At 34.8% G+C, this 25912-nt stretch overlaps 1 protein-coding gene across 1 annotated transcript; it reads right to left on the bottom strand.

Annotated features, from left to right (window-relative positions):
* Positions 1-2468: 2468 nt before the first annotated feature.
* LOC145030575 (uncharacterized) lies at positions 2469-25912 on the bottom strand. The gene is made up of 8 exons (XM_078978945.1): positions 25854-25912; positions 8378-11099; positions 6972-8198; positions 5916-6509; positions 4168-5127; positions 3155-3934; positions 2950-3034; positions 2469-2861 (listed from the first exon to the last, which is right to left on the bottom strand). The coding sequence occupies exons 2-7, from the start codon at positions 11066-11068 to the stop codon at positions 2969-2971; spliced, it is 6318 nt and encodes a 2105-aa protein (XP_078835071.1). The 5' UTR covers positions 11069-11099; positions 25854-25912; the 3' UTR covers positions 2469-2861; positions 2950-2968.

The raw sequence follows: 25912 nt of genomic DNA, 5'->3' as shown, positions 1-25912 counted from the left end.
AGAAAACCCTAATTTTGGATATATGGGTTTTGGAGTGTCGGGACCCGCATTTTGGATGACCAGATTGGGATTTTGTATTAAGCCGACCACACTATATGATTGACCCAATAGATTGATGGACTTAATAGTTTAAGTCCTTAATGGGCTAAGTAGGAAACACTTAACCCTAATCGTAATTTTATGAGAAAATCCTAATTTTACTTGGGCCTTAAGTTGGGCCTTTCTATTGGGCTATTGAAGGGCCATTCAAGAACAATCATATGGACTAAGAATATATGAATGGGCTTTAGGATAAGGTCCATGTGAGGGTTTGGGCCCAATTTGAAAAATTAGGCCATAGGTGGGTCATAATTGGGCGTTTATGATTATGAGATATTGGACCATTGGAACAAATGTTTGGACTAGAGTAAATGGTTGGGCCTTAGGGTAAGACCATGTAAAGGTTTGGGCGCAATTTGGAAAATTGGGCCATATGTTGGGTTTTGACTCATAGTTGACTTTTAGGCCTTTGAATTGGGCCTTGGACTTGAATCAAGCTAAGTTGGGGGTAGAGTAGTCTTTTACCCCAGGCATGGACTTATGGATTTTTGTTGGAACCCAATTATTAATTGGGTGTTATTTTGATGATGACAAGTCGGGAATCTGTCATCCAGCAGCTAGAGTTTTGTATGCGGAACTTCAGCAGTGCGAGGTGAGTTACCTTCTAGTAGAAGTGGGTCTAAGGCCACAATGTCGGCCTACTAGTAGGAGTTGTTTGTTAGATGATTGTCTTTGTGATAATTATCTGGTATGCCACTATCTGTTATATTTGTGTGCTAGGATGCTCTGTTATATGTTAGTAGTAGTAGGGGTGAAATAGTCCCCGAATACCGGTTGAAAGATACCGAAGGGGTCGTCAAAACCCATGCATGCCTAGCAGTATGTTTATGTTATGTTATTATGTGGTAGTGGTAGGGGTGAAATAGTCCCCGGTTTCGGTTGAAAGATATCGAGGGGGAGGCCAGCTCCCGGTTACCGGTTGAAAGATACTGAAGGGGAGGTTAGCTCCCGGCTATCGGTTGAAAGATATTGAAGGGGAGGTCAGCTCTCGGTTACCGGTTGGAAGATACTGAAGGGGAGTCCAGCTTCCAGTTATGCCAGACAGATACCGGTTGAAAGATACTGAGGGATAGGCATTATGTGTATATGGTATTTGGTATGATGGGGGAACTCACTAAGCTTCGTGCTTATGTTTTTCAGTTTTGATTTCACATACTTCGTTTTCAAAGGAATGGAGTCAGCTCCATCGCAGCACATCACACTATGTTTTTCGCACATGAGATCTTTGGGATTACACTCTGATATTGTTTTATGATAACATGTTTTGATTATTGACACTTTGGTTTTGACAGGGATGTTTTTATGTATGTTTTTATGTTGTTGGTTTTCATGACAACTTATTTAAAAACGAAATTTTTGGTCTTAAATTTTGGGATGTTACACGTCATTCCTACGGTTAGGGTTTGAGAAAGATTGATGATGATGGGTGGTGGGTTCTGTGGAGATTTGAATATGGATAAAAAGGGTTGCTTCCGGTTCGTAAACAGATTCCAAATCCAAAATTGGCAAAACTTCCATTCACATTTCTGTACTAACAAGATATAAGTCATTGGGATGAAGAACAAAATAGCATACGAGAGAGAGAGAGAGAGAGAGAGAGAGAGAGAGAGAGAGAGAGAGAAGCCCTAAACGGAAGGGATAAGAGGGGTGGTTTGGGTTTTTTTTTTAATTAGAATAATTAGAAAATAAATTAAATGAAATTAAAAAGAAAATTATTTAAGGGCAGATTTGTCATTTCAGGTGGAGTATGGACTAAAACTACATATAAATGTCAACCATAGGACCAAAACCACACAAAGTATCCGAAATTAGATTACTGATGCACCACTAAACTTTTTTGGACCAAAACTGCAGAAACTTGACAAACACAGGGACCATTTTAGCAATTTTGTCTAAATATTAAAAACATGTTGTGTTATTGATTTAGGCGGTTAGTGAGAGTAAGAACGAAGAAGAAATAATCAACAGACGACAGAATATATGAAGATCGAAGTGCAATTCAATCAAGTATTGTTAAAAGTGAAGATGCAGAATCCGAAATCACAATCTAATTAGTTAATTTTGAAGAAACATGGTCTGGGCAGGAACAAGCAAAAGAAAATTAAGAACAAGGTACGTCTCATGTGTTGTTATTTTATTAGACTCAATTCAGTTAACGATAGCGTGAATTGTCAACTCAGCATATCAATTACTACAATCTACACTCTACAGAAACATAGTAGATAAAATTTTCTCTGAGAAGTTATGGACCAACAGTAAGATTTTAACCAATAGTATAGTTTTGTTTAATTCTTATGTCAGCTAGGTTGATAAGTTGGAAGGATTTGCGCACGGGTGAACAGAGATTTGTTTAAGAGTAACTTTAGGTGTCACATTTAATTGAACAGGACAAGTATTAGGGCATACCAAAATATTTCAGTTATATGCTTGGGTTGGGAATGGGAGGTTGTTTTGCAAATATATGTCAAGGATCTTCGTGTGAGCCTATACATCAAGGTGAGTTTTATTTAAAGAGTAAATTACAAAATTGTCCCTGTGGTTTGTTTTTGTCAAGCAATTGAGTCCTTTAAATTACAACTAAAACAAGGGGGAAAAGACGTGAGTACTAAGTAGAACCAAAACAAGGACACTGTTTTCAAAGGAAAATATCAAATGGTGGAAGTTTTCAAAGCTTATCTCCTTTGATTCTTAAGGTTGTACATAAAAACAAGCAAGCACAATCTTAAGTTGTAATCCAATAATGCAAGATTTCACATCACCATCTAGAAAACATGAATGAAAGACCATTAATGCATAGAAAAATAAGGTTATATAATGGCAACAAGCTAGGATGACAAAAATAGAAATTACCTTTGATATAATGTTGACATTAAAAATCCTCGTCTCCCGCTTCATCAGACGAATAATCAAAATGATATCTGTTTCTGTTGAATCCCTGCATAAAACATATAATAAATATAAAGGTGAAAATTTAGAAAATATGGTTGGGGCTCTGACAATGTATAACAAAAAATGGTCCATGACATGTTTTCAGATATAGTTTAAGAATATGTACCTCTTGATTCATATTTATAAAGGAGTTGATGTCTTCCTCTACATAAGACGGGCCATAACCTGTTTTGGTCTGTTTTAGCTGTGGGGTAGAGGAATTTCCCATGGTGAAAGTCATCATTGTTGGGCATCTCTTAATAGTCAAAGTATCCAATAATGGGAATGAAAAATCCGCCTTCCCAATGCAAAACCCCTTGAGACATTCAAGTCCATCGAGTTTTAAGGACTTGAGACGAGGGAACACAATCTCATTCATTTTGCCATCAGATTCCTCCTCTTCTTCTACAACAAATACCACCCCCATGTGTTTGCACTTAATGATATGTAGCTCTTGGAGTTGCAACAGGCTACCAACCATGGAACTACTAAAAACATGTTCTAACCTATCACATCTCTCAATAGAGACTCTTGTTAGGGTTGGAAACTCAAACACCGTACACCGATTGCTCTTCCATATATACCTCAGACAAGGTAGCTTATCTAACTCCACTTGTGTTAGGTTTGGAAGTTGGACAATAGTTGTTTGCGAATCATCAAAACCACTACCATTTGTCCCTTCCAACGCTTCAAACACCTCCTCTGCAGAATTACAGTCCGTTACCTGAATCTTTTCCAGCTTTTGCAGTTGTAGCAACTCGTTGGATGGAATAATCTTTTCAACATGATGATTATATTCCACATCTAATTCGATCATATTATGAAAAGACCAAATGTTGATCTCGTCTTCTGAAGTAGACGCGGCAGGGCATGAGGAGCTTCTACTTTCTAAATTCGGGCATGGGGTCTGCAAGGCCAAAAAAAAAAAAAAAAAAAAAAAAAAAAAAAAAAAAAAAAAAAAGAGGAAGTATTATATAAGGCAATCAACTCCAATCCAACTAAAACAAGTTTCAGCTGGGTTACTTTTACAGAAACTAGTATCAATCTTTTATATAATTATTTTTTTACTGGGCATCATGATTTCTTAATCAGATCATAAATGCAAAAAAAAAAAAAAAAAAGGAATAAAAAAAGCTATACCTCCTGATGCTGCTGTCGAGTATTAGTGGTTGTCACATGTGAATTAAACCAACTTCTAGGAGGACTATATTTTCCAGTCCATGTTTGCACATACTTGAGCTGTGGAGCTGTCGACCCACCAGATATGAACACCTTCATCTCTGGGCAATTAAAGATTCCAAGCTTGTCTAATGAAGGCCACTGGAACTCGTTCGTCCCTAAAAAGAAACCCACCAGCTCTCGTAGATTAAGTAGTGTAATGGACTTTAGACGAGGAAACTTCACCATAGCCTTAGAAGAAGATCCATTTGTTGTTGTTTTCTCTACTCCATCATCTTTTTCCTTCACCACAATCACTTTCATTGCCTTGCAATTTTTTATCATTAATTCTTCAAGTTGTACGAGGCTTTCAAGTGTAGAAAATGTGAATATATGTTCCAAAAGGCCACAATAAGTAATTTCCAGTTTCTTTAGGTTGCCCAGTTCAAGCATAATAACACTTTTGTTGATCCCTAAAAAGAAACCCTCCAGCTCCGGTAGGTGCTCTAGTTTAATAGTCTTTAGACAAGGAAAGGCCACGGCCTTAGAAAAAGATGTCTTTGTTGTTGTTTTCTCTACTTCATCATCTTCTTCCTTCACCACAATCTCTTTCATTGCATCGCAATTTGTTATACATAACTCTTCAAGTTGCACGAGACTTTCAAGTGTGGAAGATGTGAATATATGCTCCAAAAGGTCACAATAAGTAATTTCCAATTTCTTTAGGTTGGGAAGTTTCAGGGTAATAACGCTTTTGTTCATCCCTTGAGTTTCAAACACTTCCTTCATCTTGTCGCAAGAATATATTTTCAACACTTGAAGCTTTTGTATCTGTCCTGCTGCATACCATGGAATCACATTTAACAATGCATGACACTTCCATATACTTATCTCTTTAGGGTATTGGCATAAGGTCCAAGAAACACCATCCACTTGAGAAATCTGCAGTACATGACAAAAATATATTTTAGGTTGTATATTCTATAAATCTTAACTGTTTGTTACCCACAAGTGCACCACTTTGTATAATAGATTTAATTAACATTTATTTTTTGTAATAAATGACACAATGCTGTCCACATCATGAAACTGCTTCAGAAACAATGTATCTCAGGAAGTTGTAATCCAAAAGTGCTTTAATGTGGGACTAAAATTTTGGAATGCACGATTAACCAGGTTAAGTGAGCATATGACTAGACCAAAAAGCTTAAAATTGTCATTTATTTTATTTGAAATGAGGAACGGCCTGGCCAATGATTTTGTATCAGCTTGATTAATGTTGAGATATAATGTATTTGTGTAAGATATATAATAGGAGGGCTAATATTTATTATTAGCTGTTGATGTTGAATATCAAGCATAGAGTAAAACATAACTAATTGAACCCATAAATTAATATGAAGAAATTTATTGACATGATGGGTTACTTGATAGAAATCTAACTTTCATATTGTGGGAAATACATATACACATACATGAATAACTCAGAATCCGATTACAAGAAGTAAAAATTTCAATCTCTTGCATGTTCAAATCAATGGCACTTTTATGCCTTCTAGTCTCATCGTTGGGTTTCTATAGCCGCTAATGAGTCAATTTCATGCACTAACTTCTTCAATATCTTCTAGGCATAGGGTTTGTTGAACTTTTATAGAATATGATTTATTCCAAAGAAAAAATGGATTTTAAAAAAGAAATTAAATAGGTAGCTGAACGTGTTGAAAACATACCTTATATTGATCAAGAAAGGAGGTAGTTGTGGTGGTACTGCTGAAAGATATTCCATTGTTCCCAGCCTTGGCACCACCACCACCACCAATACACTTGAGATTTTGCAGGCTTTCTAAAATGAGAGAATCAAGAAGAGGGAATAGAGTGGTGCTTGTTATGTGGGTAGATGTAGATGTTATTCTTTCTTCTTCTTCTTCATCGTCTCTGTTTGAAACAACTTCTTCCATACCAGCACAACTTTCTATCTCGACTTTCTTTAGGTTGGAAAGAAGTTTTGCCATGAGAGGTGAAAACAAGTACTTGATTCTACGACAACTTTTCATTTCTATGATTGTGAGGTTGTGGAATGGGGATTCTGACGGTTTTCTGTGAAGAATTAAGAACTTGTTCCAGTTGCACTTCCACACGTGACTCATCCTCCCCAAAGATCTTATATCCAAATTCTCAAGGTAGGGAAGTATTCGCTGTTGATTATCCTGACTTGTTGGAGTACTCTTCATCTCAAATATCACCTCCACTCCTTGATATTCCACCAACTCAAGATTACGGAGATAATGAAACGAGTGTATGTGATTGGTTGGGAATAAAGTATTCTGCACAAACAAGAAATATAATTACGAACTTTAATAGTTAAGCTAATTTCGAATTACCTTTATGATTTGATGAATGGACATCCTTTCACAATTCCTTGTCTTAAAAATTTTGATTTGAGAAGGGTCGTTTTAGTTTTAAGTATTCTTTCAAGGAATATTTGGAAACGATGCAAATAGTCAACAAATTAAGAACATTCCGATTTTTGTCTTTAAAATAGTGACCTTTTTGTTTTTTAATTGTGACAAAATTATGACATGGAAAGGTCAAAACAATCACAGAAAGATAGTCAAAACTCTTTTTTTTTTTTTTTTTTTTTTTGAAAAAGGTTGCTTGAATAATAAATCATGAAAAGGTGCAATAGGTTCCTACCAAACAAACAAAATTTGGGTACGTAGTTGGTAATTTGTTTTGATAAACAATGTTAGTTCATTAAATACAAACATAAATGCATTAAACAATACCTCTTGCCCTTGGCTACTTTCCACCGATCCATATTTTCTCCTAATTTCTCCCGATTCAATTATATCCATAGAGGTGAGTGCCCCGAGATCAAAATTGGAGGTGGTGGGTGAGAATATATTTCTAAACCTATTACAATTTTTAATTCTTATGCTTTCAACAGCTTGAAAGCCACGGATAGGGATATGAGAGTGATTTGCACCTTTTATCCTCCACACCTCTTGTAACTTTCCTAATTTCCTTACTTCAATGCTTCTCAAGCTGCTAATGCGGCCTTCTCCAGTCTCACCGACACAATCCAAGTCAATGTTGAATAACGCTTCAATGGAGCCACATTTTTCCACTTTAAGCTCTTCCAGATGATGCAGCAATTGCAGGGGATTGCATGGAAACAGATTCACAAGCTTATCACAACGTAACACATCAACCCTTCTCAAGCTGATGCTGCCTTTTTCATCTGCTGTAATGCAATCCAAATGAATGTTGAATAACTCTTCAATGGAACCACATTTCCAAACCACAAGCTCTTCCAGATGATGCAGCAATGGTAGGGGATTGCATGGAAACAGATTCACAAGTTTATCACAACCGCACACGAAAATCCTTTTCAAGCTGATGCTGCCTTTTTCAAATGCAGCAACACAATCCAACTGAATATTAAATAAATCCTCAAGTGAACCACAATCCATGATGTCAAGCTCTTCCAGATGATGCAACAATTGCATGGAATTGCATGGAAAAAGATTCACAAGTTTATCACAACCGTCCACACAAATCTTTTTCAAGCTGATGCTGCCTTTTTCAAATGCAGCAACACAATCCAACTGAATATTGAATAACTCTTCAATGGAACCACAATCCCTTACCTCAAGCTCTTCCAGATGATGCAAGAATGTCATGAAATTGCAAGGAAACAAATTCACAAGTTTATCACAACTGAACAACTCAATCTTTTTCAAGCTGATGCTTCCTTTTTCATCTGCTGCAATGCAATCCAAGTCAATTTTGAATAACGCTTCAATGGACCTACAATGCCTGACTTCAAGTTCTTCCAGATGACACAACATTGGCATGGGATTGCACGGAAACATATTCACAAGATTATCACAATGTTCCACTTCAATCTCTCTCAACTTAACTTCCCCACTCGTCCGATAGTCGCAAGGCCATATCTCCTTGAGATCCTTCATATAATTAATGCACAGTTTCTCCAACTTTGGAATCAAAACCTGAAAAAATATTGAAGTTTTCAATATCCATTAATACCCATTACAAACTATACACCATACAATCAAATTACTAATAATGTTTTATATATATTTCACCTGTTTTAAAACATAAAACACAATGTGGATGAAATCCTTTTTGAAACTATTGTTTGAAATGTATTAAGATAAAACATATTTACCTTTTCCGTTAACAAGCAAGATGTAGCCCGCTTATTCTTGGAATAAATGCTTGTGATATTTGGAATGCCTTTAATATTCAACTCCACGAGTTGTGGTAGCTCAATAATTATGTTGACATTCAAGCACAAATCCAATAGCTCTGGTAGCCTACTCAAAGATAGAATCCTTAACTTGGGGAATTCAAGTGTATCTTCTACACCACTCTCAATTTGTATGAGTTCTTTCATAACAGGGCAATTAGAAACCTGAAGATGCTCAAGATTTGACAAAATTTTTGCAACACTGAGGGTGAAAAGGTATCTCAACTCTGTACACTTCGAAACAACAAGGATTTTTAAATTACAGAACGAAAAGGACTTATGATGCAGTGAGGACTTCACCCCAACATCTTCAAGATCATTCATATCATCCACACTTAAACAAAGCACCACCGTTTTCTCAAACAACTCATTTATTCTAGATCCCAATACTTCACCTTTCTTGGTTACCAACTTCAACGTGTTTTCGAATGAGTGCTTGCTCTCTTTGAGATCATATTCTCCTTCTAAAGAACGTCCAACTGAAATCTTGAATCGTTCAAGATTCTCAAATGACAGATTCTTCCATTGAGCATTGTTTGTAAAGAACTCAAATTCTAATGCAGAAAGGTTTTTCCAACGTTCTGCCACTTCATTGCACTTATCACCTGTGAAGCTAATGGCATTTCCATAACGATCAAACGAGTATGCATAAAGCACTTCAAGTCTGACCCAATTTTGAAAGACACCATTATCTATATGAAGTCCACCACAACCTGTCACATCCAGTACCCTTAGCTTCTTCAAATTTCCGATTGTTGAAGGTAGAGATTTAATTCTAGATCTAGCAAAGCTGAGTACTTCCAGATTCAGCAGGTTTCCAACAGAAGATAAATCAAATGTCAATGAGCATTGATGGAGACGAAGCACTCGAATGTTGGTGGAGCATTCAAGTGACGAGAGAAGCAATGGAGACTCCATATGATCATACGATATAACTTGAAGCTTTCCCATTTCTTCGTAAAAGTTTCGAGGAAATGTCAGCGACTTATATCCATGCATAAGCTTCAGAATCGAGAGGTTTGGAAAGTTGAGGTCACTAGGAAACTCAATAATATCCTGGCATGTTAATGAGATTCTTTTGCAAGAGGCGCTCACATCATTTTCAGTTTCAGGCCACCCTGGCTTACTACCACCATGGTTGACAATGGAAGCATGCTCGACTTTGGAAAACATATCCAAAACAAAAGCACGCACCAGATCGTGCATCTTGACGCACCCAACTTTATCACTTTCGATCAACAAATTGGTATGTATGAGCCGCTCAATGCATGTGTTCAGCTTGTATCTTGCTTCTCTTATAGTATCTAGTCCCTTGAATAATTTTAAGCCCCATCCATACCACAGAAGGTCCTCGGTACGAATATTGAAGTCCTCTGGAAACAAACCGCAGAGCAAAAAAGTAGCTTCGGCCACCTCGTCTCGAAGATTGTCATAACTTGTTTTAAAAACAGCAGGTGCAACTGTGTTAATATCATGGTGATGTAAACTAGAAAGTGCATTCTTCCATGTATCCTTACTTTTACTTCTAAGAGTGCAGGCCATTGTTTTGATGGCAATGGGTAAACCACAACACTTCCTTACAATTTTTTCTCCGATCGTATGGAGCTCATGATCAACATCATCAGAAGGTTCCCAAAGTTGGAGGAACAAGCTTTGTGCTTCCGCTTCCTCTAGGACACTCACCTTGAGAACTGAATCGGCTTTAACTCCCATCTCAGTGCAAACTGCTTGGTCCCGTGATGTAATCAAGACCTTGAACTCAGCACCTTGATTTGGCAAACAGCTTAAACCAATATCTTCCATATCAACCGGCTGCCATACATCATCCAGTATTACCAGGAACTTCTTCTTTCCTCCATCTGAATTTTTTGTGAACCATGCACGGAGCTTATCAGTTCTTGCTGGTTTAGTGGTTTCAGTTAGCTCTATACCAAGGTACTCTGCAACCGCTTGCTGAATAGCAATGGGGTTCGTCTTTTCCCCTATAACTGCCTCAACATAATGATTAAACATTTTCTTTTCTACCACAACCTCCTTTAGCTTCTTCATCATTGTCGTCTTTCCCACTCCACCCATCCCACATAAGGCTACCATGTGGGAACTGTGGTTGGGTCCGAGCGCTTCGAGTGCTTCCGTAAAAATCTTCTCTCTTGACTGGAAGTCACTGTGATCTCCTGATGGTGTGGAGGTGGATGCCATGTTGGAATCAATTCTCCCAAGAGGAATTTGCAGTTCAGTACCTCGGATATCAGGGCATCGTCCCAGAACACTCTCGATCTCCTTAAATATCTTGAATGCTTTCTTTCCAAGCTTGTGCCTACTCTTGAGATCGAGACAACCGAGGACTTCACTTGGAAATTCTTCCACCTTTTTATCCATATGTTCTACTTCTATCAACCAAGGGTCGACTTGGGCAGGAACCTCGAGACGTCTTTCTCTGTTTTGCTTCTTCTGGGATTCCACGCCGACTCTTGCAGCATCCAGATCCTTCAATGTGGTGTGCATCTTCCCTACATATTGTTTGTACGAAATCAAGTAATCCAGTTGTTTTTTAACTGGAACCATGAGAACCTGAAAAACTCCTTTCATTATTTCACTAGCAACCTCCATTGCTGGCAATTCACACTTGTGGTAGTAGCGCCTGCATAGTATAACATAGCAGCCAACTACTTAGCAAAGGGAATTCGATGGAAATTCATTTCACTTAGTGTATATGGGTGTATACTTGTATTAGCTTTGCCTAAAGCTTTGATAATTTTATACTAAATGTAAATGATGGTAATAAAAATAAAAATTTAAAATTTAAAAAAAAAAAAAGATGGCTTTTCATATGGTCAACTTTTTAAAAATTATTTATTATGTTGAAAAAAGAAAATTCCAAAAACATATGAAGTTTGAATGATTACAAAAGGATGAATATTTAAGTGTTTAATTAATTGTTTTTATATAAAGGGAAATCTCCAATAAAGTCCTAAAATTTTGGCCCGATTTATATTTTAGTCCTAAACTAATTTTTGTTTACGAAAAAGTCCCAAAAACTGGCAAAAGTTTGCATTTTGACCCTTTTTTACTGGTTGGAACCGGTAACAAATTAATTTGGGACTATTTAATAAATTGACCCAAAATATTGGGACTTTTCTGCAAAAACAAAAAATATTAGGGTTTTTCTACAAACAAAAACTTTATTATTATTATTATTATTATTATTATTATTATTATTATTATTATTATTATATTAAAAATATAAATAAGTATACTATTTTTTTAAATTTGTTATAATTAATATTGTTAATAATACATATAAATATATTTAAATTAAAAAAATATTAAAGACTTTTTATAAAGGTGAAGGTTAAGTGGATGGAAATACTTTAAGCTTTGAAATCAATAATGTCTGTTTGTATATGGTCATTTCACATTTGTTATTATTGTTTTTAATTTAGAATATTAACATTTAACAATTTAAAAGAAGCTACTGATTTTTCAAATTGTTTACAAATAGTGAGCGTGTGATATGCGTGTATGTCTTGTGTGTAAGTATTTGAATTACCAACATGTGTGTTGCTCTTTTTTATTACTTTATCCTTGTGGTTTTTTTGAAAACATAGCAGATATAGTGTAATAAAGAAAAACAAGTCATATTACTTTCTATTAAACAATATATTTTAATTAATATTTTCGAATTTTGATATGGGTTACCAATGTAAATATTTATTCTGGATCTGTTGGATTTGAAAAGAAATCATTCTACCTTAAGAAATTTTAGATACAAAGTGAGAAATCATTTTATCTTAAACTATTTATACACAATTTTACAAATTGGCAACTTCTTTTAAATTGTTAAGTGTTAATATTTTGAATTGAAAACAATAATAAAAAATGTGAAATGATCATATACAAAGTGAGGACATACAAACAAATATTCATGATTTCAATGCTTAAAGCATTACCATCACCACCACCTTCACCTTTAAATAATTTCTTTAATATATATTTTATTTAAGTGTATTTATATGTATTATTAAAAATATTAATAATAATGAATTTAAAAATTAGTATACTTGTTTATATTTTTAATATAATAATAATAATAATAATAATAATAATAATAATAATAATAATAATAATATTTTTGTTTGCAGAAAAGTCCTAATATTTTTTTTTTTTAGAAAAGTCTCAATATTTTGGGTCATTTTGTGAAATAATCCCAATATTTTGATTCAGTTTATGAAATAGTCCCAAATTAATTTGTTGCCGGTTCCAACCGGTCAGAAAGGGTCAAAATGCATACTTTTGCCGGTTTTTAGGACTTTTTCGTAAACAAAAATTAGTTTAGGACTAAAACGTAAACCGGGCCAAAATTTTAGGACTTTATTGGAGATTTCCCTTATATAAATGTAAAGATAACAAAACATAAAAATATGAAGTGGGTGAAAATGAGAAGAAAATAAAAGAAATTGGTGCCGAGTTTCATTAAAGGAGGGAAGTGGAAAAAAATGGAGGGAAGTGGGAGGATGACTTTCCCTCCTAACTTTCCTTCCGAGTTAGGAGGATTTGGAAAGAAAGAACAAAATGATTTATTTTTCTTCCACTTCTCTCCAACTCGGGAACACAAAAGAAAATTTTGTTTTCCTTTCCTTTTTCTCGTAACTTTCTTTTCTCTTCTTTTCTTTTCTTTTGTTAAACTCCGGAACTAGGCGTTAGTTTCTTAATTTTAATTTATTTATTTATTTTTATTTATTAATTTGTATGCTCCTTACAAAAGGATTTTTGTGCTCGTTCAGATCTAAAAAGACGTTATTGCCCATTTTTTTTTTTTTAAGTTTTTTATTTTTTATTTCTTATTAATATATACATATTAAAAGTGGCCTAAGTTAGCAATAGTATACTTTGTCTATTTTAGATTTTTGCCACATAAATTTCTTATTTCAGATTTTTGCCACATAAATTTCTTAAATTGATAGTTTCATCCCTGGTAAGTTTTCATGCTTTACAATTTTGCCACCGACTCCATTACACCGCCTTTGACTCCATTAAAAAGTGGGATGACTTAGGAATCGAAAAGTTTGTCCCTTCAAACTTTGGCCACAATTGTTTGTGATGTTAACACTTTTGGTCCCTTATTATTTAATGTTACACAATTTGGCAACAATACTTTCTACAACTTGACAATTTTGGTTCATTATTTAATAATAATTAGAATAAGCCACAATATTTTCTACAACTTGACAGTTTTGCTTTCTTCTTTAATATTAATTTTCGTTTTTCAACATCTAACCACCATAGTTTCTATATTTTTTCAACTTTGGTCCCTTATATATATTCTAAAAAAAACTATCCCATAAACAAACACAAACCGTAAAATCTGAAACAACCAAGAAAAACAATAAAAGAATTCTGACCCATAACAACGCGAGGGCGCACCCTTTAGTTTATGTATTAAAAATGTATAATAAATATGGTAGGCCCACCTAATACTCCATCCCTCTTATGAAACTATGAAGCGTCTGTTTAGTGGTTGTCGGTCATCTCTATGACCGTTCTGTTCTCCGGAGGTGATAATCTTCTCTGATGACCGTTTTGTTTTCTAGCGATGGTAATCTTCTTCGGGTAGCTGTTGTCAATAACAATCATCAAAGGAAAACAATGAAAACCCGACTATAAGATTCTTTAGCCAAAATCTTGAGCCCTAAATCTTTATTCTCATCAAATTAGTCCAACTAGATCTGTTTCCAGGCAGAATTTTTTAGGAAAGGAGGGAAGGACATGCTTTTAGTGAAGTTGAATCCATAAAAGAAAAGTTATGTTTTTTTCAGTAAAACCCACCATCACCATCATTTCTGCAACTTGAATCCAGAAAAAAAAATGATGATGTACTGGTGAAGTTATGTAGGGAATCAGGTAACTCACCACCATTGTCATCTACTTAAACCCACCATTCTTGTTTACTGTTGGTAAAAAAAACAATGATGATGGTCTTGGCTAAGGTTGTTTCATCAGGAAGAGGAGCAGATGGAGGAGAGGTGGACTTTTGGGGGACTCCGACGATTGAATGTGAAGGAGGCAGTGGATTTAATCTCTCCATATTCGTGATTTCACATCTAATGAGTGTGAAAAATAGGAAAGTGGGAAAAGAGGTGTAGGTAAGTATGGTGAGTAAATGTGAAGGTAAGGGATAGGACCCACATTAGTTCTTAAATATATTTTCAATAAATAAATAAGAAATAAATAATTATTAATTGTAAAAAGTATTAAAGAAGGACAATATACTCTTTTTAGTTATACAATCATTAAAGGCGCAATTCAAATGAATCTAGGGACCACTTGAGTTAAAAAAAAAAAAAAAAAAAAAAAGGACTAAGAATTCAAATTACCCCAAACCATAAGGGTCATTCGTGTAATTTACTCTTAGAAAAATATTGTTAAAATGTTTAAGGTTCATTTTAAAAGAAATTGCAAACCATAAATATTTATGTATTTATAGTTTATTCTTATATAAAATGATTACTATCTCCCACTATAGCTTTTGATAAGGTGTAAGAAATAAAGTTATGGTCCCCACAATTGGTTTATACTACCACTTTTGGGTTTCAAATTACACCTTCGATTTTCATGGTGTTTTGTGTGGTAAACCCTTAGTTCTTTTTTCTTTAGTAATATTGGACAAGTCAACTTATTATTCTCTTTCTGGACTCTACTTTGGGGCGTTTCTTGAACATAAGTTGGTAATATTACTATAATTAGTAGTGTCATTTTGGGTTACATGCAAAAATAAATATGAACAAAATTGAAAAAATAATAAATTATATGGACTAGTTTCTTAATTAATTAATTGTGTAATTATTTCTGTGAAACATGGAAATACTTGAATGTTCCGGATAAAGGATTTAAATTTCAGATAGTTGCCAAAGTTATAGATAATTATTTTGAGCCCTCATATTTATAAGTTAGGGTTTGAATCCTTCTCCTATAAATAGAGATGCCTAAAATATAATCAAATGCTAAAAAAATTAGTCAATACCCTAAGAAATCCAAAGGTGCTCCCGAAGTCTCGAAAAAATCTAGAAGTCGTTTATCGCGTCGCAGTAGAGGAGTTCCTGCACCTCGTAGCCGCGATCTAGATTTGTAGCATTCTGATTTGTGGTATGCTTCATGTTTGTGTGTTTCTAGTTTTCTGTTTGATTCTTGGGCGCGATCACAAGAGAGGCATTCTACGTTCGATCTTCCAGGTTTGATCAATCAGCGAAATCAAAGAAATTAAAGAATACAAGTTTATGTATTTCTATATGTCTTGTTTTCGTTTATGTACTAGTTGCCTAGTGAAAAAAGGTTCCTTATGAGTTATGAATTTGATGTTGTTTCCATTATCCCTTTTCTTGCCTAAAGGATTTGCATAACCCAACAACGGTATCAGAATCACAACTATGACACTTAGGGTTTCCATGATTTTGTGTTTAATAGAGTTTGCATATTCTCATCTGATTTGGTTTCTAATTTTTAAAAATTGTTTTAAATGTTTTAGAAATTGCCTAAAAATTCATATGCTTTCGAAACTGTTTTAGCACCTCTATGGCAGGACGATACATTTTGATTTTTGCCTTTTGAAATCGCAACGTTATCCTGGTGTGCGACGCGACAACTCCTTCTCCGCAGCGCGTAACCTCTGTTCCCATAAAAGGTTTCTTTTACTTTCAAGATCCTTTTTCCCTATCCGTCTACCCCGATAATATGCAAACTTGTCAAATTTACTAAAGCTAGAAATCATAATTCTAATTTGTTTGTTTATTTAATTAACGCCTAATTGACTAATTAAAAGTCAAAGATATAATACACATGCTTAAATTAGTTATTGACTTGCGCCCTCGCATGTCCAGTCGAATTAAAAGACATTGTCAGACTTATCGTGACTAGGCTCACTACTCATATGATCTAGGAAGGTTCAAGAAGGTTTCTTAGATCCCTAATGTGATCGACTTTTCGTGCTTGTCACCATTACCGCCTTCTTATGTTTTTAATAGAGTTACCGAAAGAGTTTGATAGGACGATGTGTCTCATTAAAACTATTAACTTTAAAGTATTAAAATAAAATCCCGTTTTAGATAAGTAAAGATGTGAGTCTTATGTTATCCATGAAAAATACACCTTGTTGTATATCTTCTGGCGTTACGTGTGTGGTTTACCAACGCGTTAATATGAGAATGTAGTCATAACGGGATATGATAATTGTGATTCTCAAACGTTACATGAGCCGAATATCATCGTATTTTTGCATAGTTGATTCACTGTTTGGATTTATCATGTTCAGTTAATCGAGTCATAAGTGCTAAATGAGCATAGAAGAGATTAACATGTTATTGACATAAGTGAACAAATCTCGATAAATATAAGAACTTCATACAGACTGAAATTAGCAAACGGTTGCCTACCTAAATGACTTCATTGTGTAATTTTTTTTAATCCACTTTGCATCTTGAAGCCAAATATAGATCCTAGCCCTTTACTAAATCATTTGTAACTGGGTAATTATTTTAAATGGAGTTTTGATCAAACTAATCACAAACATTGTTTACTCTTATAGATATCTGTTGGTGAAGGTTCACCTCTTCCCCCTCCTCCTACGTCATCATCAAACTTTTCACTGCTTCACATCCTCTCACAAAGATAAACTCACTGGTCCGGACTATCTGGATTGGATTCGTTCTCTAAGGATCACCTTAGACATCTGGACAAGTATCTGCTTGAGGAGCCTTTTGAGGATGCTACGGTTGAAGATTTAACCAATTACTAAAGGCATCGTAATCACTCAACTGAAGTCGCATGTATTATGTTGGCGACCATGGTTCTTGAGTTCCAAAAGAGCTTTGAAAAACTTGGGTTGTGTGACATGAATGTAAAGCTCAATAAAATATTCCAAGAGCAAGCTCGACATGAGTGATTCGAAGCTGTGAAGTCTTTTATAGGTTGCAAGCTTCAAGTGGGTGGTTTTGTAAGTACCCATGTGTTGAAAATGAAAGGGTACTTTGTTCTGGCTATTAGGGAGGATGTTGTCAAAAGAAAGAAAACTTCTGATCCGATTGGTAAGGGAAAGGGCAAAGTTGGAGGGTCTAACCCAACCCCTAAGAAGGACAACTGGCATAGCACCGATGAGTGACCCTAAGGCGGCCGTTTTCTTCTACTATAAAGAAAAAGGACATGAGAAATGTAGCTGCCCAAAGTACCTGGAGGATCTCAAGAAGAACAAGGTCAAAGGCATTGACACCTTGGGTATATATATGGTTAAACTCCATGAAGCTTCAACTTCTAACTCTTGGATACTTGACACATGATACGGTGTTCACATGTGTTCTAATGTTCAAGGTATAAATTGTAGTAGGAAGCTAAGACCTGGCGAGCTTGACTTAATCATGGGAAACAAGAACAAAGTAGTTGTTACTAGGATTAGGGATTACAAGTTTGTTTTGTCTTATGGTTTTTAATTCTTTTAATAAATTGTTTTTATCCAACTTTAATGGAAAGAAACATTATTTCCTTTAATGTATTGTATTGTGATGGTTTCGCTTTTGGATTTGATAATAATAATGGTAGCATTTTGGTTTACAAGAATGATGCTCTTTACTTTAAAGCAAATCAATGGAATGACATTTATGAAACTATTATAGGTTTAAGGAAAAATGATAGCTTAATATTAATATTTGGTTCATCCAAAGATGATTCGGATAAATCATGTTTACGACATTGTCGACTTAGCCATATAAAAAGGAAGCGCATCACGAAAATCTAGTCGGATGAGATATTGGAATCATTTAAGTTAGACTTAGATGATGTATACGAATCTTTAATAACTGGAAAGATGCCAAAGGCACCATTCACATGTTATTTCGAAAAAGGAAAAGATTTTTCGGATCTTATTCACACAGATGTATGTGGACCATTCAGATCTGCCACACGACATGGTGAAAAATACTTTGTCACGTTTACTGATGATTTCAGTAGATATGGATATATCTATTTGATTAGACATAAGTCTAAAACTGTAACACCCCGAATTCAGAAGACATAGAAAAGAAAGGAAAACCTCAAGTCAAGAAGTCTACTCGTCCAGTCCGGAGGGATGACTCGACGAGTAGGAGTGAGTTTTTGTGACGCGGGTTAAGTGACCTACTCGGCGAGTTGGTCTGGGTTTGGGAAACCCTAAATTTGGGCTTTTGTCCCCTATTTAAGCATCTTATTCTCCACCTTTCAGCCCCATTCTCAGCCCCCACTGTCTAAACCCTAACCCACGAAACCCTATTGCTTTCCATGAGCTTGTGAGCCATTTATGAGTGTTCTTGAGTGCCTTGAAGCTTGAAGAAGAAGAAGAAACCTTGGGGATTCAAGAGAGGAAGTGTAGATCCTGAAGCAACACCCTATCCTCATCAATTTTTTGGTAATCAAGTTTCCACATTGACTTTTAACTTGATAGATCTCTTCCTGGTCACTTTATGAGGGTTTTTGGTCCAAGAACCCTAGCATGTGGAAAATGGACGTCCCAAAGACTTATGTTTTCAGATCTAGAACCATTAAGCATTGTTATGGCATAAAGGTGCAAACTTTATGCCATAGGAGTCCCCATGCAAATAATAGAGTGTTCTTTTGGCCTCTTTAGCTCAAAAGGCCATGTATGGAAGGAAAAAGGCAGGATCTTTGCATGGTTATGAGATGTTTGGGTCCAGATCTATGTTTGGATGCATTAGTTTGGTGTATGGTTGGCTTGTGGACCAAGATCTAGGCCCTTAAGATTTAGGGTTTGAGTAAAATCAGTCAAGCAAGGGTATTAATGGGAAAAGTTGGAAACTTTCCCCCTAAGGTCATTTCCAGAGTGTATTCGAAGTTTGGAGCCTATATATGAAGAATAGTGGCTTAATCCATTAAGAAAGGCTTAACAGACTGAAGAACTCGCGGAGTCCAGGGAAGAACTTGACGAGTTAAGATGGTAACGTCCCGATCATGTTCAGAAGGAAATCGACGAGTCCGTGAAGGGAATCGATGAGTCGGTTCGCGGTTTCACATTTATGAGCAGCATAGGAACTCGGCGAGTCCAGGAGGTGACTCAAAAAGTGGAGTCAACTCGAAGCGTTAACTTTGACTTTGACTTTGACTTTGACCAAGGTTGACCTAGTTGACTTATGAAGGCATTTGGATAAGAGTATGTGAGGGGTGGAATGGTCTTCTACCCCAATTATGACTTATGATTAAGTTATAAGAATCCTGGACTTAATTAAGTTGTATGATGATCGGTAGCTCGGGGAGTCGAGAGATCAGCAGTTCAGGGATCTTCCAGCTAGCAGCAAGGGGTTTATTCGTGGGATTCAGTAGTCAACTTGTGAGGTGATTCTCCTCACTGTGTGTATGGGTCTACGGTCACAATGTCGGCCCATTTAGTTTATGTATAGTAGGAAGACCTGGGGGTTAGCCCTAGGCATTATGCAGGAAAGACCAGGAGGAGGCTCATGGCACTTAGTATGTTATTATGTATGTTAGGAAGACCCGGGGGGTTAGCCCTAGGCACTATGTGTGAAAGACCAGGGGGTAGCTCCTAGTATACAGTATGCTATTTTGTATCGAAGGAAGACCCGAGGGTTAGCCCTAGGCAATATATATGGAAGACTAGGAGGTGGCTCCTGGCACACTGTATGCTCATTAGCCAAGTAGAGTAGTATGTATGCTAGTTGTCTTTGTGATACTTGCATGGAAGACCAGGAGGCGGCTCCTGGTACTTGTCTATAAGACCCAGGGGGTGGCCCCCAGCTTGGCAAGCAAGACCACATGGCAGCCTGTGGCATAACAACAAGACTATATGCGACACATAACACCTTATTTGATATATGATTGATATGTATGGCTCACAGTATGTATGGCATGTATGGGCCAATTTATATGTATGGTATGTGGTATTTGGGGAACTCACTAAGCTTCATGCTTATGGTTTACAGTTTTGGTTTCAGGTACCTTCAGTTTTCAGAAAAAGAGACCGAGACGATCGCGGCGCATTCACCCATATTATTCCGCATTATGTGATCTTTGGGATTAGACTCTGATATTTATTTTAAATGAAATGTTTACAATGTTTGGGACAAAGTTATTAAGTGTTTTTCTTATATTAAAAACGAAATTTTTAGCCTTGAATATTAGGATGTTACAAAAACCTTTGAGGTGTTTAAGAAATTCCAACAAGAAGTAGAAAACTAACATGGCAAGAAAATCAAGATTCTCCAATCTCATAGAGGCAGAGAGTATCTTAGTGATGAATTCTACAATCATTATAGAAGTTGTGGAATAGTTTTACAACTTGCTCCAGCTAGAACACCACAACACAGATGGTGTGTCAGAAAAGAGAAACCAAATTTTGTTAGACATGGTTCAATATATGATGACTCGTGCTACACTTCCAGTAAGCCTATGGGATTATGCCTTAGAAATTGTCGCTTATATTCTAACCATGTACAAACTAAGAATGTATCTACGACACCATTTGGGATGTGGAAAGGGTCTCATCTTTCTTTTCCATAAATCAAGGTCTGGGGTTATGAGACTTTCATTCGTTGTGAGTGTGCGATAAACTTGAACCAAAATCTGAAAGATGTTACTTTATTGGTTATCACAAAGATTCCTTCGGATACTTATTTTCTAGGCCCATTGATAACAAAGTCTTTGTTGCTCGATGGTCAATCTTCTGAGAGAGGGAGCTGATATCTCAAGGAGCTAGTGGGAGCCAGATTGATCTTGATGAGATTCAAGGGTCGACCATTGAAGAACATGTAGTTGGCACTAGCCTTCAATAAGAGGTAAAAGAACATATTGGGGAATCTAACATCCTTACACATCCACCTCATAAATCTGATAAAGATAGTCGTCCACCCGAGTTTTATGGTTTCTATATTACTGAGGAGGATGACAACCTGTTAGGCGACAATAAGCCACATAGTTATCAGGGAGCCATGACGAGCCTGGAGGCTACAAAGTGGAAAGAGTCATTGGACAGAGAGATCCAATCCATGTATGATAACCATTTTGGAATTTGGTTGATATTATGCCTAACCTTAGAACCGTTAGGTGTAAAGGGGTCTTCAAGAAGAAGAATGACATGTATAGGAATGTACACACATTCAAAGCTCAACTGGTTGCGAAAGGTTATACTCAGACTCAAGGAATTGACTATGAGGACACTTTCTTGTGAGTGATGATGATCGAATCTATTAAGATACTATATAACATAGCCATTTTCCATGATTATGAAATACAAAAAATGGATGTAAAGAACGTTTTCCTTAATTAAAATCTGTTGAGGATGTATATATGACTCAAGCAGAAGGTTTTGTATAATCCAAGTATCCGAATAGAGTGTGCAAGCTTTATAGATCCATTTATGGGGTCAAACAAGCATCTCGTAGATGGAAAATCTATTTCGATGAGAAGATCAAAGAATTGGTTTAATAAAAAATGAAGATGAATAATGTATGTATGTTAGAACTAGTGAGAACTTTGTAGTCTTTCTCGTTCTATATGTCAATGACATATTACTCATAGGAAACGACATCCGAACTTTGAAAAGTGTAAAAACTTAGCTTGAGAAATATTTCGCTATGAAAGACATGGGAAATGTCGCAAACATACTTGGTATTAAGATCTATAGAGATAGATCTAGGCGATTAATTGAACTTATCAAAGTACATACTTAGACAAAATCTATAACAAATTTAAGATGGAAAATTCTAAGAGAGGATTTGTACCTATGCAACATGACACGATATTTAAGTAGTAAGATTTAATGTCCTGGTAGTAGTAAAGAACTTAAGAGAATGAGTTGAGTCATATATGCTTCTGACATATGCTCGATCATGTACGTTGTGCTATGTACAAGGTCCAGTGTCTCACACGCTTTAAGCATGATGAGTCGTTATCAGGCCAATCCTAGCGAATGTCATTAGATCACGGTCAGGAACATTTTAAATTATCTTAGAAGGACTAAGGATATGTTCTTGGTCTATGGTGGTAAGGAAGAACTAAATGTCGATAGCTATGTAGAAGCAAGTTTCCAAACTAATAGAGATGATTCTAGATCTCAGTTGGATTTTGTATTCTTAATCAATGGAGGAGCAGGGACTTGGAGGAGGTCCAAGCAAGAGACTATATTGGATTCGATGACATAGTCAGAGTATATAGCAACTAATGAAGCTACAAAAGAGGTAATGTGTTTCAAGAAACTGATCAATGATTTGGTGCCTAACATATATGAACCAATTGAGATCTTCAACGACAACAAGGGCAAAATCGCTCTGGCTAAAGAACCTTGAGATCACATGCGCTCAATATATATATATATATATATATATATATATATATATATATATATATATATATATATATATATATATATATATTAAAATTAAAACAAACTTTATAGTGATATTATATTTTAATTAAAACAAAGCTAATAATGATGGTAATCTTGTATTATGAGCATTATTACATCCGATTTTAGTTGCTTCTTTCTGTTTGTGATCCATTCTTCTTACACAATTAATATTTTTTATGAATCGCCATTCAAGTGTGGAAGTCATTTGAGTTTAGCTCAAAAGACATACACATAATACCATGGATTGCTTATTTTCTTGTAAATTAATATATATAATGAAAATACTTGGATTTTAATTTTCGTCTTGCAATATTCTTTTTTAGATAAAAGGATTCAAAAGTCTAAAGAGGGTAAAAAGAAGGCTATATATACTACATTCTTGCTTGCATTGCAAAGTGAAGAATGGAATAAATACTCTATTTCTGAGGGATATTTTAGTGGGAAATATGCTTCTCTCTTGGTGTGAGATTCCTAACCCCATTTCAAATAGAGAGAATTAGAGATGATAAAATGTCTGATGGGTGGAAAAATAAGGAGTTGGCTTGGGCTTGGTGTAGGGATATCATTGAGGATATTGAAGACCATCGGTTTTGAAGAGCTGCAACTCTTATTTTTTATTCCCATACGAGTTATGAGGTGTCTTTACTATCAAAAGTACTAGATGTTTCATGGAACAAAGTAGGCTTTAGATGGTAACGTGGAAATTAGATGGATCAAATATGTCCCAAAAAAGTTAATATTTTTACTTGGAATCTTCTGTTAATCCGACCTCCCTTTAAGACCGAACTTAGTGGCTAAGGGTATTGATCTGAGTCCTTACACCATTTTTTATCGAGTGTGAGATAACTACGAGAACTTGGAATGTGATTGGGAGTTGGATTGATGTGAAAATTCTGGTAGATATTACTATTAGTATAGAGCTCTTTTCTTGGGTAGAGGACTTACAAGTTAATGCTTCAAAGAAATGTGTTATTGAAGTCATTATAAACATGACATTATGGGTTTTTAGGCGGTTTAAAACAATATGGCTTTTAAGAACAATAACATAAAAATGAGACTTCATTTTTAGTTTATGTTTTTAAACATTCTTTTACATGGTATTCTAGAAGAAACCGTGAGTCATATGTAAACTTGACCGACTATCTCCAAAACCTATTACTGTTACTTTATGTGTAATGTTTCTTCCCTTCTAGCTCATTGTTAGACGGTGTTACTAATAAAATTTAGTTGTTCAAATTCTTTTTATGTTGATATAGATTAAAGAAAATGAATAAATATATAAGATCCATTTATAAACTTTGGAAAGGTTTATGGATGCTAGGAATATGTTTATGAAAAATAATTAATCGTTCATATGTGATTGATGTGGCATGACATATTATGATAATGTTATGAACCTCAAGATGAGGTTCAATGTCATAGATGCTCTTAGAAAAATTTGTCTTTGTAATTTTTTTCTTTCAAAGTTAAAGGCTATATTACGAAATTCGGATATAAAATACATTTACTATCTTACTACAATATAAGTTCATTTATTCTAAATCCTGACTCATTTCATAATACGAACACAATTGCCTATAAAGATCATTTCACAAAGAATAGAGTTTTACTAGTACAAATAACTAACATAAGCTTCTTGTATTAACATAATACTTTATTGTGAAGTTTATGATTGATGATTAAAATTACCAGAATAGGTGGTGTACTATCACAAAATACCAACATTCATCATAAAATATCATCTTTGAACACTTATCACAAAATAACCTTCCATATAGCAAAATGCCTTTTTTGCTAAAATTGTTTTATGAATGGTCCCATCACAAAGAACTTTTCCAAAAAAAATCACAAAATATTCCTTTTCAGCTAAATCACTTCATTGTTTCCCGAATGAATTATGACAGATCTAAGTGTTTTTTGTGTGTGTGTGATTAAAAGAAAATTGATCTTAAATTAGAGATGACGAAATATAAACTATGAAGTAAAATGCACCATGATTAAGATTTGGGGGATTATATATTTTGTTTTAACCTTGGCTTAATTTCATAATAACATGAAAGTACCGTTTACTTTGTGTTCATACGAGATTTATGTGATTCATTTTTTTATTAACACATGTGAGTCTTTGTGTGACTAAAAGAAGATTGATCTTAATATGTTTATTTTTTATAAAAAATTGAAGAGAAACAGAATATAAAAATATGAAAGTTGAGGCCAATAGAAAAAAAAATGAAAGATAAGATATATAGTTCATTTTAGTTTGGTGTATTTCAAACTTAAAAATCAGATTAAAATGAAAACAAAGTTTCTAATCATGTCCGTCTTTGTTTTAGGACTATTATTACATTTGCTTCTTCTGTTTGTGATCCATTTAAGTGTAGAGTTCATATATATATATATATATATATATATATATATATATATATATATATATATATATATATATATATATATATATATATATATATATATATATATATATATATATATATATATATATATAATTTGGGTTTAGAGGGTGTTTGGATAAATAAGTTTTTAGCTTATTAGCTTATTGCTTATTGTTTATTGTGGTGGGAATAAGCATTTTTTTAAAATGTGTTTGGATTAGTTTATTGTGGTGGGAATAAACAATAAGCATTTGAAGTGTTTGGCAAACAAAACAGCTTATTGTGGTGGGAATAAGCAATAAGCATTTGAAGTGTTTGGCAAACAAAACAGCTTATATGAGTAAAATGACTAATAAGCAATAAGCAATAAGCAATAAGCATTACCCCCTTGCTTATTAAAATCAGCTTATTTAGTTTATTCCCACCGCAATAAGCTAATTTTTTAAGCATCCTATCCAAACACTTAAATTAGCTTATTGTGGTGAAAATAAGCAATAAGCAATAAGCTGTCTTTTTTTTTTCCTATCCAAACACCCTCTTAGTTGGAAATACATAGACAAAATACCATGAATTGCTTGTAAAGTAATACATATAATATTAAAAATAATACCTGGCTTTTAACTCCGACTTGCAATCTTGTTCTCTCAAACAAAAAGATTCAAAATTGTG

The sequence above is a fragment of the Lactuca saligna genome, chromosome 2 (genome assembly GCF_052625555.1).
Source record: "Lactuca saligna cultivar CGN05327 chromosome 2, ASM5262555v1, whole genome shotgun sequence".
In the NCBI taxonomy this organism is placed as follows: domain Eukaryota; kingdom Viridiplantae; phylum Streptophyta; class Magnoliopsida; order Asterales; family Asteraceae; genus Lactuca; species Lactuca saligna.
Note: the sequence above shows the minus strand (reverse complement) of the source record. Positions and strands in the feature narration are given on the sequence as shown.